At 46.0% G+C, this 11,468-nt stretch overlaps 1 protein-coding gene across 1 annotated transcript; it reads left to right on the forward strand.

Annotated features, from left to right (window-relative positions):
• The first annotated feature begins 9,628 nt into the window (after positions 1–9,628).
• Positions 9,629–11,235, forward strand: PPP1R3G (protein phosphatase 1 regulatory subunit 3G). Its single transcript, XM_030041710.1, has one exon. It carries the CDS (start codon positions 9,795–9,797, stop codon positions 10,641–10,643), a length of 849 nt encoding a protein of 282 aa, XP_029897570.1. The 5' UTR covers positions 9,629–9,794; the 3' UTR covers positions 10,644–11,235.
• The last annotated feature ends 233 nt before the right edge of the window (positions 11,236–11,468 follow it).

Here is an 11,468-nt window from a genome sequence, read left to right on the forward strand (position 1 = left end):
CTTTCTGTTCACTTTAATTGAGCTCATTCACTTCTGTTGTTTGGATGGGAGACAGAGCAGGGTGTGAATGGCACCGCTTCTTATTCAGGAGCATCTTTATTTCAAAAACAAAGTGTCTTCTTTCAACTGAATTGTTTCTGAACTCCTTACAGCATGGCTGCTTCTTGAAATATTTTCAAACTGAAGTGAGTTGAGTCCTTCTGCTTCACCAAGTAAAAAGATAAACAACTCAGTTTTGGCACCATTAGGTTGCATTTACAGTCTATCACATTACAGAGGCATAAGAAATGATGCACTGAATCATGGAAGTAGCAGCCTTTAAACGTCTCATCAGTTTGGGAGTCAAAAGAAATAGGAGACGTGGAGTTTGTCTTTTTGTTTTAGTTGGATGTAAAAATGGAGACAGAATCAGAGTTGCAGCAGATTAGTAGTCCAGATAGCAGCAAAGGAAACATATTTAGCTAAACTTATTCTTAAATATTTACTGTATGATAATGTGAATTATGTATTATCTGCAGACGGCTCATAAATGGCACTGCCCTAAATTGTGCCAAGCAGGTACTGGGAATAAAGAGCCTAAAAGAACTTTATTAAGGTTGCAGTCCCAATTCATGACGATATGAATCATGTTAATATTCTTTGATAAGGCTTTAATGGCACGATCACATGCTACTTACACGGCTGGAGGACTTGGGCTTTATTTGCTTCAAATTGCGAAGAATGCAGGACAGGAAAGGATGGTCCTGCCATGGAGGCAAGTGATTTCTAGCCTAAAGGGACTGAATTTTATTGCTGCTCCTGACAGAGAGCACCTAGTAATGCTATGCAAATTGCTTAAATTAACTTGGTTACCCATTGCATGTTGCTAACTTTCTATCCTGAGAACCCAAGCAGTCAGATTTCTGAGGTACTGAGCGCTTGCAGCTCTAGCTGAAATCAAAAGAAGCGATGCTCTGAACCCATTAAAAATCTTCTATAGTGATAAGCAACCTCAAAAGTCAAGTTGCACACTTCCAAAATGAGCACTTAGAATAAGTGGACACTTTTTACCTTTACCTCTCTGCAGCTCAGCTCTCTAATGGTAAAATCAGGAATACTTCATCTCATAGTAGTCTACTATTTCTGAAGCACTTGGAAGGTACTGTGGTGCTGAGCACTATGGAGGATCCTGTGAGGAAATCCCATCGCATCTCCAGAACAGGACTGGAATACTGTTCAATAAACAAGACCTACAGGCACACATTGAGCAATGCAGAGAAAAGCAATGACAACACCATTGAGTAGCTGTCTATCTTGTGTGCTTAATGAGACAGTCCTGAGGGAAAAATGGCCTAAGAATGCATAATTAAAGGCTGTAACCTAAATGATACACTCAGAAAGGCTGCATTAAGGTTACAAAGGCAGTGTGACTTCAGGCAATTTCTAGCATACCGGTGCTTGAATCTGTATTCTCAACATTCTTTTAACATGGATTTTTTGTGGTTAATTAATACTAAGCTCTGTTCTACTCTTTAGAAAAAAGTAACGATGCATTGATTTGACAAAATGTTGATTATATCTCCATTGAAATGTGGGCACTACAAAAGAGTACACAAAGTATATTTTATTTACCTGAGTTTGCAGGACAAGGTTTATGTACGTCTGTGTTTAAGCTTGCTGTTATTTAGCACAAAGTTCAGCTAGGATACTGTCTTGAGAGGAATTGCCGTGGGTTCTTGAAGGAGCAGTAGCAGACATAAGTTTGTACATGAAACTAGGCATAGACTTCAGTGGCTAAACCTGGTATCATTTAGCTAATTAGTTTTATGTTTTACAATGCTTATAATAACATCAGCTTGGGGGGAACATATCTCCCAATCCTGCAAAGCAGTGAATTTGCTGAAATTACTCAGATGTTGCATCTACACATATATTTGCGATTAAATACTTGCTAAAATTATTTGTAGGCTTGGGTCAAACTATTTTACTTGACCATCAGCATCACTGCAGTTTGTTCAGCAATACTTTGCAAATATCCAGTACAGGTGTTGGTCAGCCTGATCTGTATTTTTCCTAAGCTGTTCTGTGCATCCAGGTTCCTGTATTGCATTTGTCAGTGCATTCAAGAAGTCTACCATTTTCACAGCTCAGGCGGTAAGAGTATAGTGGAGGCAGGGAAGAAGAAAGCAGCTTCCTACAATGTAGTCATTTTATTACATAAAAACATGATTAAAGCATCTGCTTTGGTTTTCATACTAAGATGTTGCAAATCTGTTACAGCTAGAACAGTTCAAGATTTTCTGAAGACAGGGAACAGCGTCTTTTCCAACAAAATTGCCATTTGGTCATTGAAGAAAGTTAATTTCTTATAAAAACAGCTAACTGAAGAATGGTTTGTTTCCTTACTATGAGACACCGCAATATTTTTTTTTAACACTTTTGTAAACTTTCCATAAGCTTTTATATGACAGGTTCAGCAGCAACCCTGACTTCATACGCCTCCTCCTCCTTCATCCTCTAACCAATGATTCCTGCCTTCTCTTCTCCTCACCCCAGGCTGCAGCAGGTTACATCTTGAAGCGTGCTAACACACCCTTTCATTTTGGTTTGATGATCTGTTTGTATCCTAGATTAGTACCCTGGCAGGATCATGTGTGCCTTGTATTGAAAGGCTTCAACTCTGGTTTGCTTCAGATAGAAGAAGGTCCTGATTTTAAAGTGTTTTCTGATTTTAAAGTGTAAGGCAATGCTGGTTCAGTTTGCAGGACAGGTGATCGTTTACGTGTTCCTTCATTTTTTCATTTGGTTGCTGGAGAAGAATGCATTTGCAATTAAATGAAATTTAAAAGCAATTACAATCAACCACACCACCAGATGGAGCTTCTTTTCTGCCTTTCCCGCTGAAGGTGCTGAAACTGTGGGACTGAATTCACTGGGGCTGTGGGACTTAACTGTATTTACAGTCAATGAAATAGAAAACTCTCTTTATTTTTACTTCCGGTGATGCAGGATCGAGCATGCCTGCATTCGTATGTGGCTGTTTCAGTGATTTTTATTTGTATACTGTTAATGATAGCTGTTGTGCCAGTCCTTTGCTTTTGCAGGGTTATAGGCTGTATCATGCAGTCCTGTTTCTTGTTCATGCACTTGAGGGTTTTCAAGTATAGGCTTACTTGTTAGAATGGTACAGTAATATTAAAGCAGCACATATTTCTGCTCTTTTTTTTTCTACTGTAAAAGCTATTAACATTCTTTAGAAATGCAAATCTCTCTTTGTTCAGACCACTATATAATCTATGTTATTCACTGAAATTCAACTCTGAAGTCTTCTTTTGTGCTTTTAGTGGTATTGTATTCATGTTACAGATACCTAGTTGCTGGTATATATGTACATCAATTGAAGTTACGATGTTCATAAGTCATGAGAATCAATATAAATGACTGTGATAAACATTCTCTGTCTTACAGGATATACTCTATCAGGTACCTGCTTTGCTGTCTACTATCACAGCTTAGCAATTGAGAACAAACAGTTAACTGAGGCAGCCCTGGGGAACTGCAAAGAGACAGGGTTAAATTTATTCCTTTTTCAGTGGTTTGGAAAACTAAATATTCAAGCAAACAATTTTTAACATTGAGTTTCTACAGCAAGATTACTTGGAAAGCCTATTCCCGTGTTTTCACCCAAGTGAAAGAAATGAGACTGACGTACAACTTACCCAGTTGTGACTGCTGGACTGAGAAGGTTGGCCTGCGTTTGCCAGGAGTTACTAGAACAGGCTATATTGCACAACTCTATTTTCCCAAAAGACGGGGAGGTATCCGAGCTGATGAGGTCAGATTAGCATTCCATTACGCCATGTCAAACACACGTCTAAAGACTGGCAGAGGCTTCGCCAGCCACCGTCATGAAGGTCCTTCTGACCAGCTGTCCAATTCTGTTGTCCTAGGAGAGTCCAAATGAGTTCATGCCGCTATTGATTTTGAGTGAGCTACACGCCTTGCTGCTTGTGACAAAGACAAACACAGAAATACAAAACAGAATTAATGTGGGTACAAGTTCATGTCACTTTCCATTTTCATGTCTCATTTCCAATGGGCAAAAATCAAATGCCTTAGAGGGAAGAAAAAGGGGAAAAAAATCCAATGCCTTGGACATCTAATGTTCATGTGCTAAAAACTCAAAAAGCTGGTTTAGAGATGTGGTGTTTTGTCATTCATGTTTTATATACTTTCTAGGAGTTCATTCTGGAGGGTATGTCAAGCCTTCAGAATTTTGGACCATCCTTATTCAAGAGGTAAACACATCTTCTGTCTGAGTAAGCTTCCTTACACAGTTTTAAGGCGACATTGGTTTTTGTTTACTAGAAGCAGTCTGCTAGGTGGCAGGGCAGGAGCAAAATCCAGCAATTTAAGGCAGCAAGAAAAAAAAGATTATTATTTTAATAGCCCAACAACAGTTTTGGGGGTAGAATGCCCTTTATATCAGACTACTCTGGATAAGATGGAGCTTCTTGCCCACTGAAGTCCAAAGCAATACAATGGCAGAGCGTAGGGCAAGAATTTGATCCAAATTGTATTTTTCCTGGATTGCTAAATAAAAAATATACATAAACATAGGGGTTTTATATGCAAGAATCTGGAACCTAGTGTTCATCAGAAACCTTTGAAAGAGATGTGGTTCTGCAACTTTCTGGAGATCCACATCAAAACAAACAAAAACCATAAAGCAAACCCTTTTTCAACTCCTATGCTGTGAATACATTTTGGAAGCTGAAACTATTTTCTCACTGATAATCTGTACTTTGCCTTTTCAAAGACTGGGTTAAATTGTTGAAATGCAACAATAACTCTCTCTGTTAGGACGGTAGCTTGTACATGGGAGGGTTTTTTATCATAGTCTGATTTACTGATTAAAAGGCGGACAAATGACTTAAGCTTTTCAGTGTACCACATTAATATAAAAAGTTTAGATAAATACCTTATAAATCACAGGTACTAAAACAAAACTTGTCACCCCTAAATGCATCAAGAACCAAGCAACACTTCTAAAATCTTAGTGAATGCAAAGTTTTTGTGCAACATGGTTTTGTCACAGTTAATGCCAACTCCAATCTGAATTTAGCATTTGTTAAAGAATTTGGAACCTCTTCCATACAATGTCTGCCAAGCAGAAAGTAAAAAAACCCAAACCAAAACAAAGATGAATCCTTTTGTGCCATTACTATATATTTGCTTGTCACAAAGAATGAGCTTGACTTTATACCAGATACAGAGGCATCTCGGACCAACTGAAATCAGTTACAAAACTCCAACTTCGAAGAAGTTAGCATTTCACCCAAATGAAGGGACCTTCCTTGCCTTATTGCCAAATACTTGGTATTGGTAATTGAAAAGGATATTCCACATCATTACAGGAAACACAGCCACTGATGTAATTCAGGAAAACTGAATTTTCATATATTTAAAGTAATCTCTACTTCCCATAAGGAATGTCAGGTGCAAGTCTACTGAGACACAAGACAAAATAAATGGCAGACATCTCTGAAAGTGATTGTCTGAAAGACTCCAAGCTCTAAAGGAATTTGCTTGCTGAGCATCCTGCAGAAATTAGGTTCAAATCTTTGGATTTAAGATTTGGAAACTCAAATAATTCTTCCAAGTATTTGTTTCCATTTCACTACTTCCTCCATTACAGATCTAATGCATGCCTGTCTGGAGTAGAGCTGCTTGGTTTTCCTGCATAAAGAAGAAAATTAGGTCTAATAATTTAACTTCTGAATAATTTCTATCAGATTGTACAGACCCACTGAGTCTTTCATTCAGTGTTTGACCATCCTCACAAACATAGGGAACTGAAATCCTATTCTTATTAAAAATTCAGAGAAGCTAGAATTTCCCATGGGATAGGGAGGATTTTTTTTTAAATAATTGAGGAGGCTATTAATATCCTCCCTGCCATTTTTGTACAAGCAACACGAGTGTTAAAATTGGCATGAACTACATTGTTTTCAAAGTGAGGCAAGAAGATCGTTCAGAACGAATGCTGCTAGCATCTGAGAAATACGTTATTAATTTTGTGTATGAACTGTGATATTTCTAAATCCCTGTAAATTGTTTAACATTGCTTAGTAGTTATTAATCATTCATGTTTTCTGATAAGCTATTGTCACAGGAGATTTTCTTAGAAAAGACTTCAGTGGGGAATTGGAGCCATGTGGCACATTTGAACTAGGTACATCGATAAGTAGAATACTTTCCTCTTGGACTAACTGGAAAATATGCTAGTTTTGGATTTGAAGGTTGAAGCTATTGTTAAAAGTACATAAAAAGAGATGACAAACTGTTTGACTGGGCTTCTGGATAACATTGTGTGGTTGAGTTGAATCAACCGAATCCTCCAGTTACTTGACTTTTGCTGTCTGCAAACAAGTATTTTCATGTTCATTTTGTGTCCAGATAATGATGGCTATTGATCCAAACAGCTTGACCAATTTATTAAGAAGTGGCACATCAAATAGAGCTCCAAACCAAAGCAGTGAACAAAAATCTCTGATCTAACGAGTCCTGAGAAATACATGCCCATGCAATCATAGTCAGAACTGAGAAGGCAATACCGTGGATCGCTTACCAATGACTTGCGCATTCATTTTTTTTTTAATGTCATTCAGTAGCCATCTTCGGATGCAAATGCTCCTGCAAGGTGCGTGTGTTGAATGCAGGATGGGGACAAGGTGGGCAGCTGGGAAACAAGAATGGGGGAAATGAAAGAAGAAGGTGCTGTGTTGGTCCTGTGTGTAGTTTATGACCTTAAAATGTCAGAGGTCATAAAAAAGGTCAGAGCCCCCTGACTGCAAATCTGCCGTCTCTCTTTTTCTAGGAAATCCCTCCACTTTTATCTCAACATCTTCTTTAATAACAGATGTGGCAAATATTACTTAGAAGCCTGAGACCCTGGTTGCCCCGTTCTTTTAAGAGAATCCATTTTGAAATACTTAAGAGACAACACTAAATGCCTCCTTAACTAATGTCCACTGGCATAGTTTGTCACACACTTGAACATCTGTTGGAAAGGTTTATTTGATTTTAAATTACTCTGTTTCAGAACGGTAGCAACTGATTACCACTAAAAATCCGGCTTCCCTTTCTATGCCATTAATTGCCTGATTTTAATTCTTCTGCAATATGGATTCCTGTTGCCTTAACTGCTTTCGCTTAATTTCTGTGAACAGTAGTCCTTTTTGCAGGGCTGTCTCCCAGAGTTACGGAATATATAAGAAATGTATATTAATTGCTACAATATGACTTAACTTTTATCAATATTTACAGGAAGTTTCTCTTTTTGCTGTCCTTTATTTTGCTTGAACCTTTCACATTCCTCCGTAATTTCTAGTAGTCCAAATGGTTTTGGCTTATCAGCAAATGGCACATTTTTCCCCTTTGCTGCTTAAAACATTTGTTAATGATTTGGCAAGCTGAGAAAGCATGCGTTAGTGGAATAAACACCACATGAGGAAGTAAGGGCTGGTTTCTTCATTTCTGTTTTTCCTCACCATAAAATAGATATTACTTTGAGAAAGTAAAGTAGTAGTGTTGTATTTTATCTAAAGAATCTTGAACATACTGTAAGTACTAAGCACCATTACCTACACATCACCTATTCACTTTTCTTCTTTCCAGCTCGGTAATTTGAAGCGCCACAAGCCTCGGACAGGTGGGTCATGAGGTCTCGCTTCCAGGCTCAGGTAAGAAAGCGCCTGCATTGCAACCTGTTTTCATCAAAGTGAATGCTAACGGGCGAGTGGCCCAACATTCTCGTCCACTGCTCTGTTACAGCCACCGGCAGGTCGGGAGTGAAGGTGAAAGCAGGTGAAGCCGGTGCCTTCCCGGCCAGCGGTCACATGCAGGACGAGGACCATCATGCTGCTCCTCCTCCTCGCGCTGCACCGCAGACTTCAGCTGAGTTAACTCAGGAGCACGCTGCGTCGTTTAGTACCATTAAGTTGAGGCTGGTTAGTTCAAAGAGCTTAAACGGTGGCATGCCAGCTCACTTGGACCGGAGTAGGCGAAGGAGCGCTCCTGTGAAGAGTTCAGCCAACAGCCTGCCGAAGGTGGCCGCCTGCAGCAGAGCGGTGGTGACGAGCAGTCGATGGCAAACCGGCATTGGTCATGTTTTCCACTAGCACAGCCGGTGCCAGCAAGAACGTTTGTCCTTTGTTCCTCTTCTTACAGTGCTCTAAACCAAACTGCTAACAAATGTTGAGTGCAAGACCAGAAGCTAGAGGACTCAGATTATTTGGCACTTTTAAGTAACCGTTTGCTGTTCAACTCTTTGGTCGGGGTGTAATAAATCCTCACGGCAGCATCCGCTAAGGAAACCGTTTAGTGATGTTTCTGCTGCTTTGACATTTATTCCTCTGCGAGACCCAGACTGCACACTCAGTTGAACTGCACTGTATTCACCCACGTTGTTGGGAGGCTGCTTTTTGGCAACCAGACTGATGCTAAAAATAAAACAAACTATGCAAAACAAACAACACCCCCCCCCCCCCCGATAAATCCATAGTGGGAGCGTATTGCTTCAGAAAGTACTGTGTTATTTGCATACGCTTTTTAGCATCTCTTCCGTGAGGGAAAGAATAGAGGGACGTTTAATAATGTAGTATTTTTGCAATCATCCGCGCACATCACCCCCAGACAATAGCAGTGGCATGCACGAAGTATAGAATTAAGTTTGGAAAATTCTCAGATATGGATCTCACCATACTGAAAATAATTGTGTCTTGTTATGAGGATGCTGTTTACTACACATCACGCTCAGAAAAATGAAACTGAGGGGGATTCTAATTCTCTTTATTTGTTCAAAGGTAAAGCCTGTAATTTTTTTTTCCCTCCTTGATTCTTTTTTTTTTTTTTTTCTCTTGAACTGGGAACTTTGGAGACAGTCTGACCTTCAGCAAGCGTGCGTGTGCCCACGTGTGTGGCTCCCGAGCCTTTGGACTTGATTTTCCAGAAGTAAGAGTACCGCTGGCAGCAAGTGCGGGTAAAAAACCCAAACGGTTGAAGAGCTCTGCTTGCAAAACGTATCATGCTTTAAAAAGTCAACGCCTTCGGTGTTCCTTTTACCTTTGGGGTTTCGTCCTCAAGCTGGGGTCCCGGAGCTTTTCTCTGCAGTCAGGGTGGGTGGAAACCACCGTAAGCCTGACGGCCGGGGTGTGTGTGTGTGTGTGTGTGTGTGTGTGTGTGTGTCCCGCAGCCTCCGGGCTGCGGAAGGTGGCGGCTCGGCGAGCGGCGCGGCGGCCGGGCAGGACGCGGCGCGACTCCGGCGCATCTCCGACGGGTGGAGTAATGCTGAGGAGGAGGACGAGGAGGAGGAGGAAATTCATTACTGCCGTAATACCGAGGGACAGCCCGCCACCCCGCGCTTCCCCCCCGGCCCGGCTCTGCGGGCGCGGAGCCTGCCCCTTCCTCCCCGTCCCTCCGCCGAAGCCCGTACAAGGGCCGGCAGCGTTGCCCGCGGCTCCCTCTCGCTCTCCCTCGCTCCCCCGCGCCGCGGGGACGGCGGCCGGCGGGCGGGAGGACGTGCGCGCCCGCCCGTCGCGGCCGCTGCCGTTTCCGTGCTGCCCGCCCGGCCCGGCAGGTCCCGCCCCAGCCCCGCGGGGAGGCTCCGGGCCTGGCGGCGGGGGGCGCGCCGCCCCCCCCCCTTCCCGCCCCCGCCCGGGGCCTGCGGCGGGGGCGCCGGATAAAGCGGTGCCGGCCCGTCCGCCTGCCGCCACAGGGGGCGGCCGGGACGGGCCCAGCGGGGGCGCCCCGCCATGGCGAGCCCCGCACGGCCGCGGCAGGAGCTGGCGGCGGCGGCGGCGGAGGAGCGGCGGCTCCGCGGCGCGGCCCCGACGCTGCCCCGCGACGCCAAGCGGGAGGCGGCGGGGGAGCGGCCGGTGCCGCTGGAGCTGCGGCGCGGCGGGCGGCCGCCGTCCCCCGGCGCCGGCGAGCGGCGGGAGGAGGGGGAGGAGGAGGAAGAGGAGGAGGCGGCGGCGGCGGCGGCGGCGGGCGAAGACTGTTGCGGCAAGTGCAAGAAGCGGGTGCAGTTCGCCGACTCGCTGGGGCTGAGCCTGGCCAGCGTCAAGCACTTCAGCGACGCCGAGGAGCCGCGAGTGCCGCCCGCCGCCCTGTCCCGCCTGCAGAGCCCGCCCGCCGAGGAGCGGGACCCGCCGCCGGCCGGCGGGGACCCCCCGCCGCCCGCCCTGCGCCTGGTGCCCGACTTCCCCGACGGCGGGGAGCCCGGCGCCGAGCGGCTGCGGCGGCAGCGCGTCTGCCTGGAGCGGCTGGGGCGGCCGCCGGCGCCCGCCGACGTGCGGGGCACGGTGCGAGTGCTGGGCTGCCCCGGCCCCAAGGAGGTGACGGTGCGCTACACCTTCAACGAGTGGCTCTCCTTCGTGGACGTCCCGGCCGCCCCGCTGCCCCCGGCGCCGGCCGCCGCCGGCGAGCCGCCGGCCGAGCGCTTCGGCTTCGCCCTGTGCGTCCCGCCGAGCCTGCGGGAGGGCTCGGCCCTCCACTTCGCCATCCGCTACCGCAGCCCGCAGGGCGAGTACTGGGACAACAACGGCGGCCGCAACTACACGCTGCGGTGCTGCGGCTGCCCCGGGGGGAGCTGCCGCTACTGACGGCGGCCGGGCGCGGGGAGCCCCGGGCGGGAGCCCCGAGGGGGACGAGCCCCGAGGACGACGGGCCCCGAGCGGGACGAGCCCCGAGAAGAACGAGCCCCGAGGACGACGAGCCCCGAGGAGCCGGGCGGGCAGGGGGAGGCGGCCGCAGCCCCCCAGCCCGAGGCCCGTCCCCGCAGGGCGACAGCCAGCGCGCCGAGGGGCCCGGCCCAGAGACTACCCGAAATCTGGTGGTTTTGAAGCCGGCGCTTCGGTTTTGCCGGCGAAACACGGATGTGCGTGCGTAGGCTCGCATTGCTGTGGCTTGCGGAATCGTTTTCCTTTTTTTTTTTTTTTTTTTTTTTTTTTTTGTGTTTTCGTTTTTGGGAGAGAGCAAGGAGACTGCGTAGCGTGGGTTTTGCTGTTCCTCTCTTGAAGTGAATTATTTTGGAGGTCTTGGTTTGGGCTTGACTTCACCTACCGCATTAGTGCGAGAGGCACGGAGAACTTGTGTGAAAACTTGGTGGCGTGTTCGCTACAGATTTAACTTGCCATCCCATCCCTGTTTTCCCGTTCTCACATCCATTTCAAAGACATAGTACTGCAACAGCAATGGTGTGCTTTGTCTTTTATTATTTTTTTAGTTCAATGGACTCCATAACAATACGATTCACTGGTGTGAGCACCTGTCAAGCTCATGACAGGCTTGCGTGCCCGTCCCACCTCTGCCGTGCCTGTGGTGGCTCTGAACAACAGGCAGTCTGCTTTGGGGCTGGAGCCGGGGCTGGACTGGGCTGCTCTGGTTTTTGTCATTCAGCACACTTTGATACCGCTCCCTGCCTTCCC

The sequence above is a fragment of the Aquila chrysaetos genome, chromosome 18, assembly GCF_900496995.4.
Source record: "Aquila chrysaetos chrysaetos chromosome 18, bAquChr1.4, whole genome shotgun sequence".
NCBI lineage: Eukaryota > Metazoa > Chordata > Aves > Accipitriformes > Accipitridae > Aquila > Aquila chrysaetos.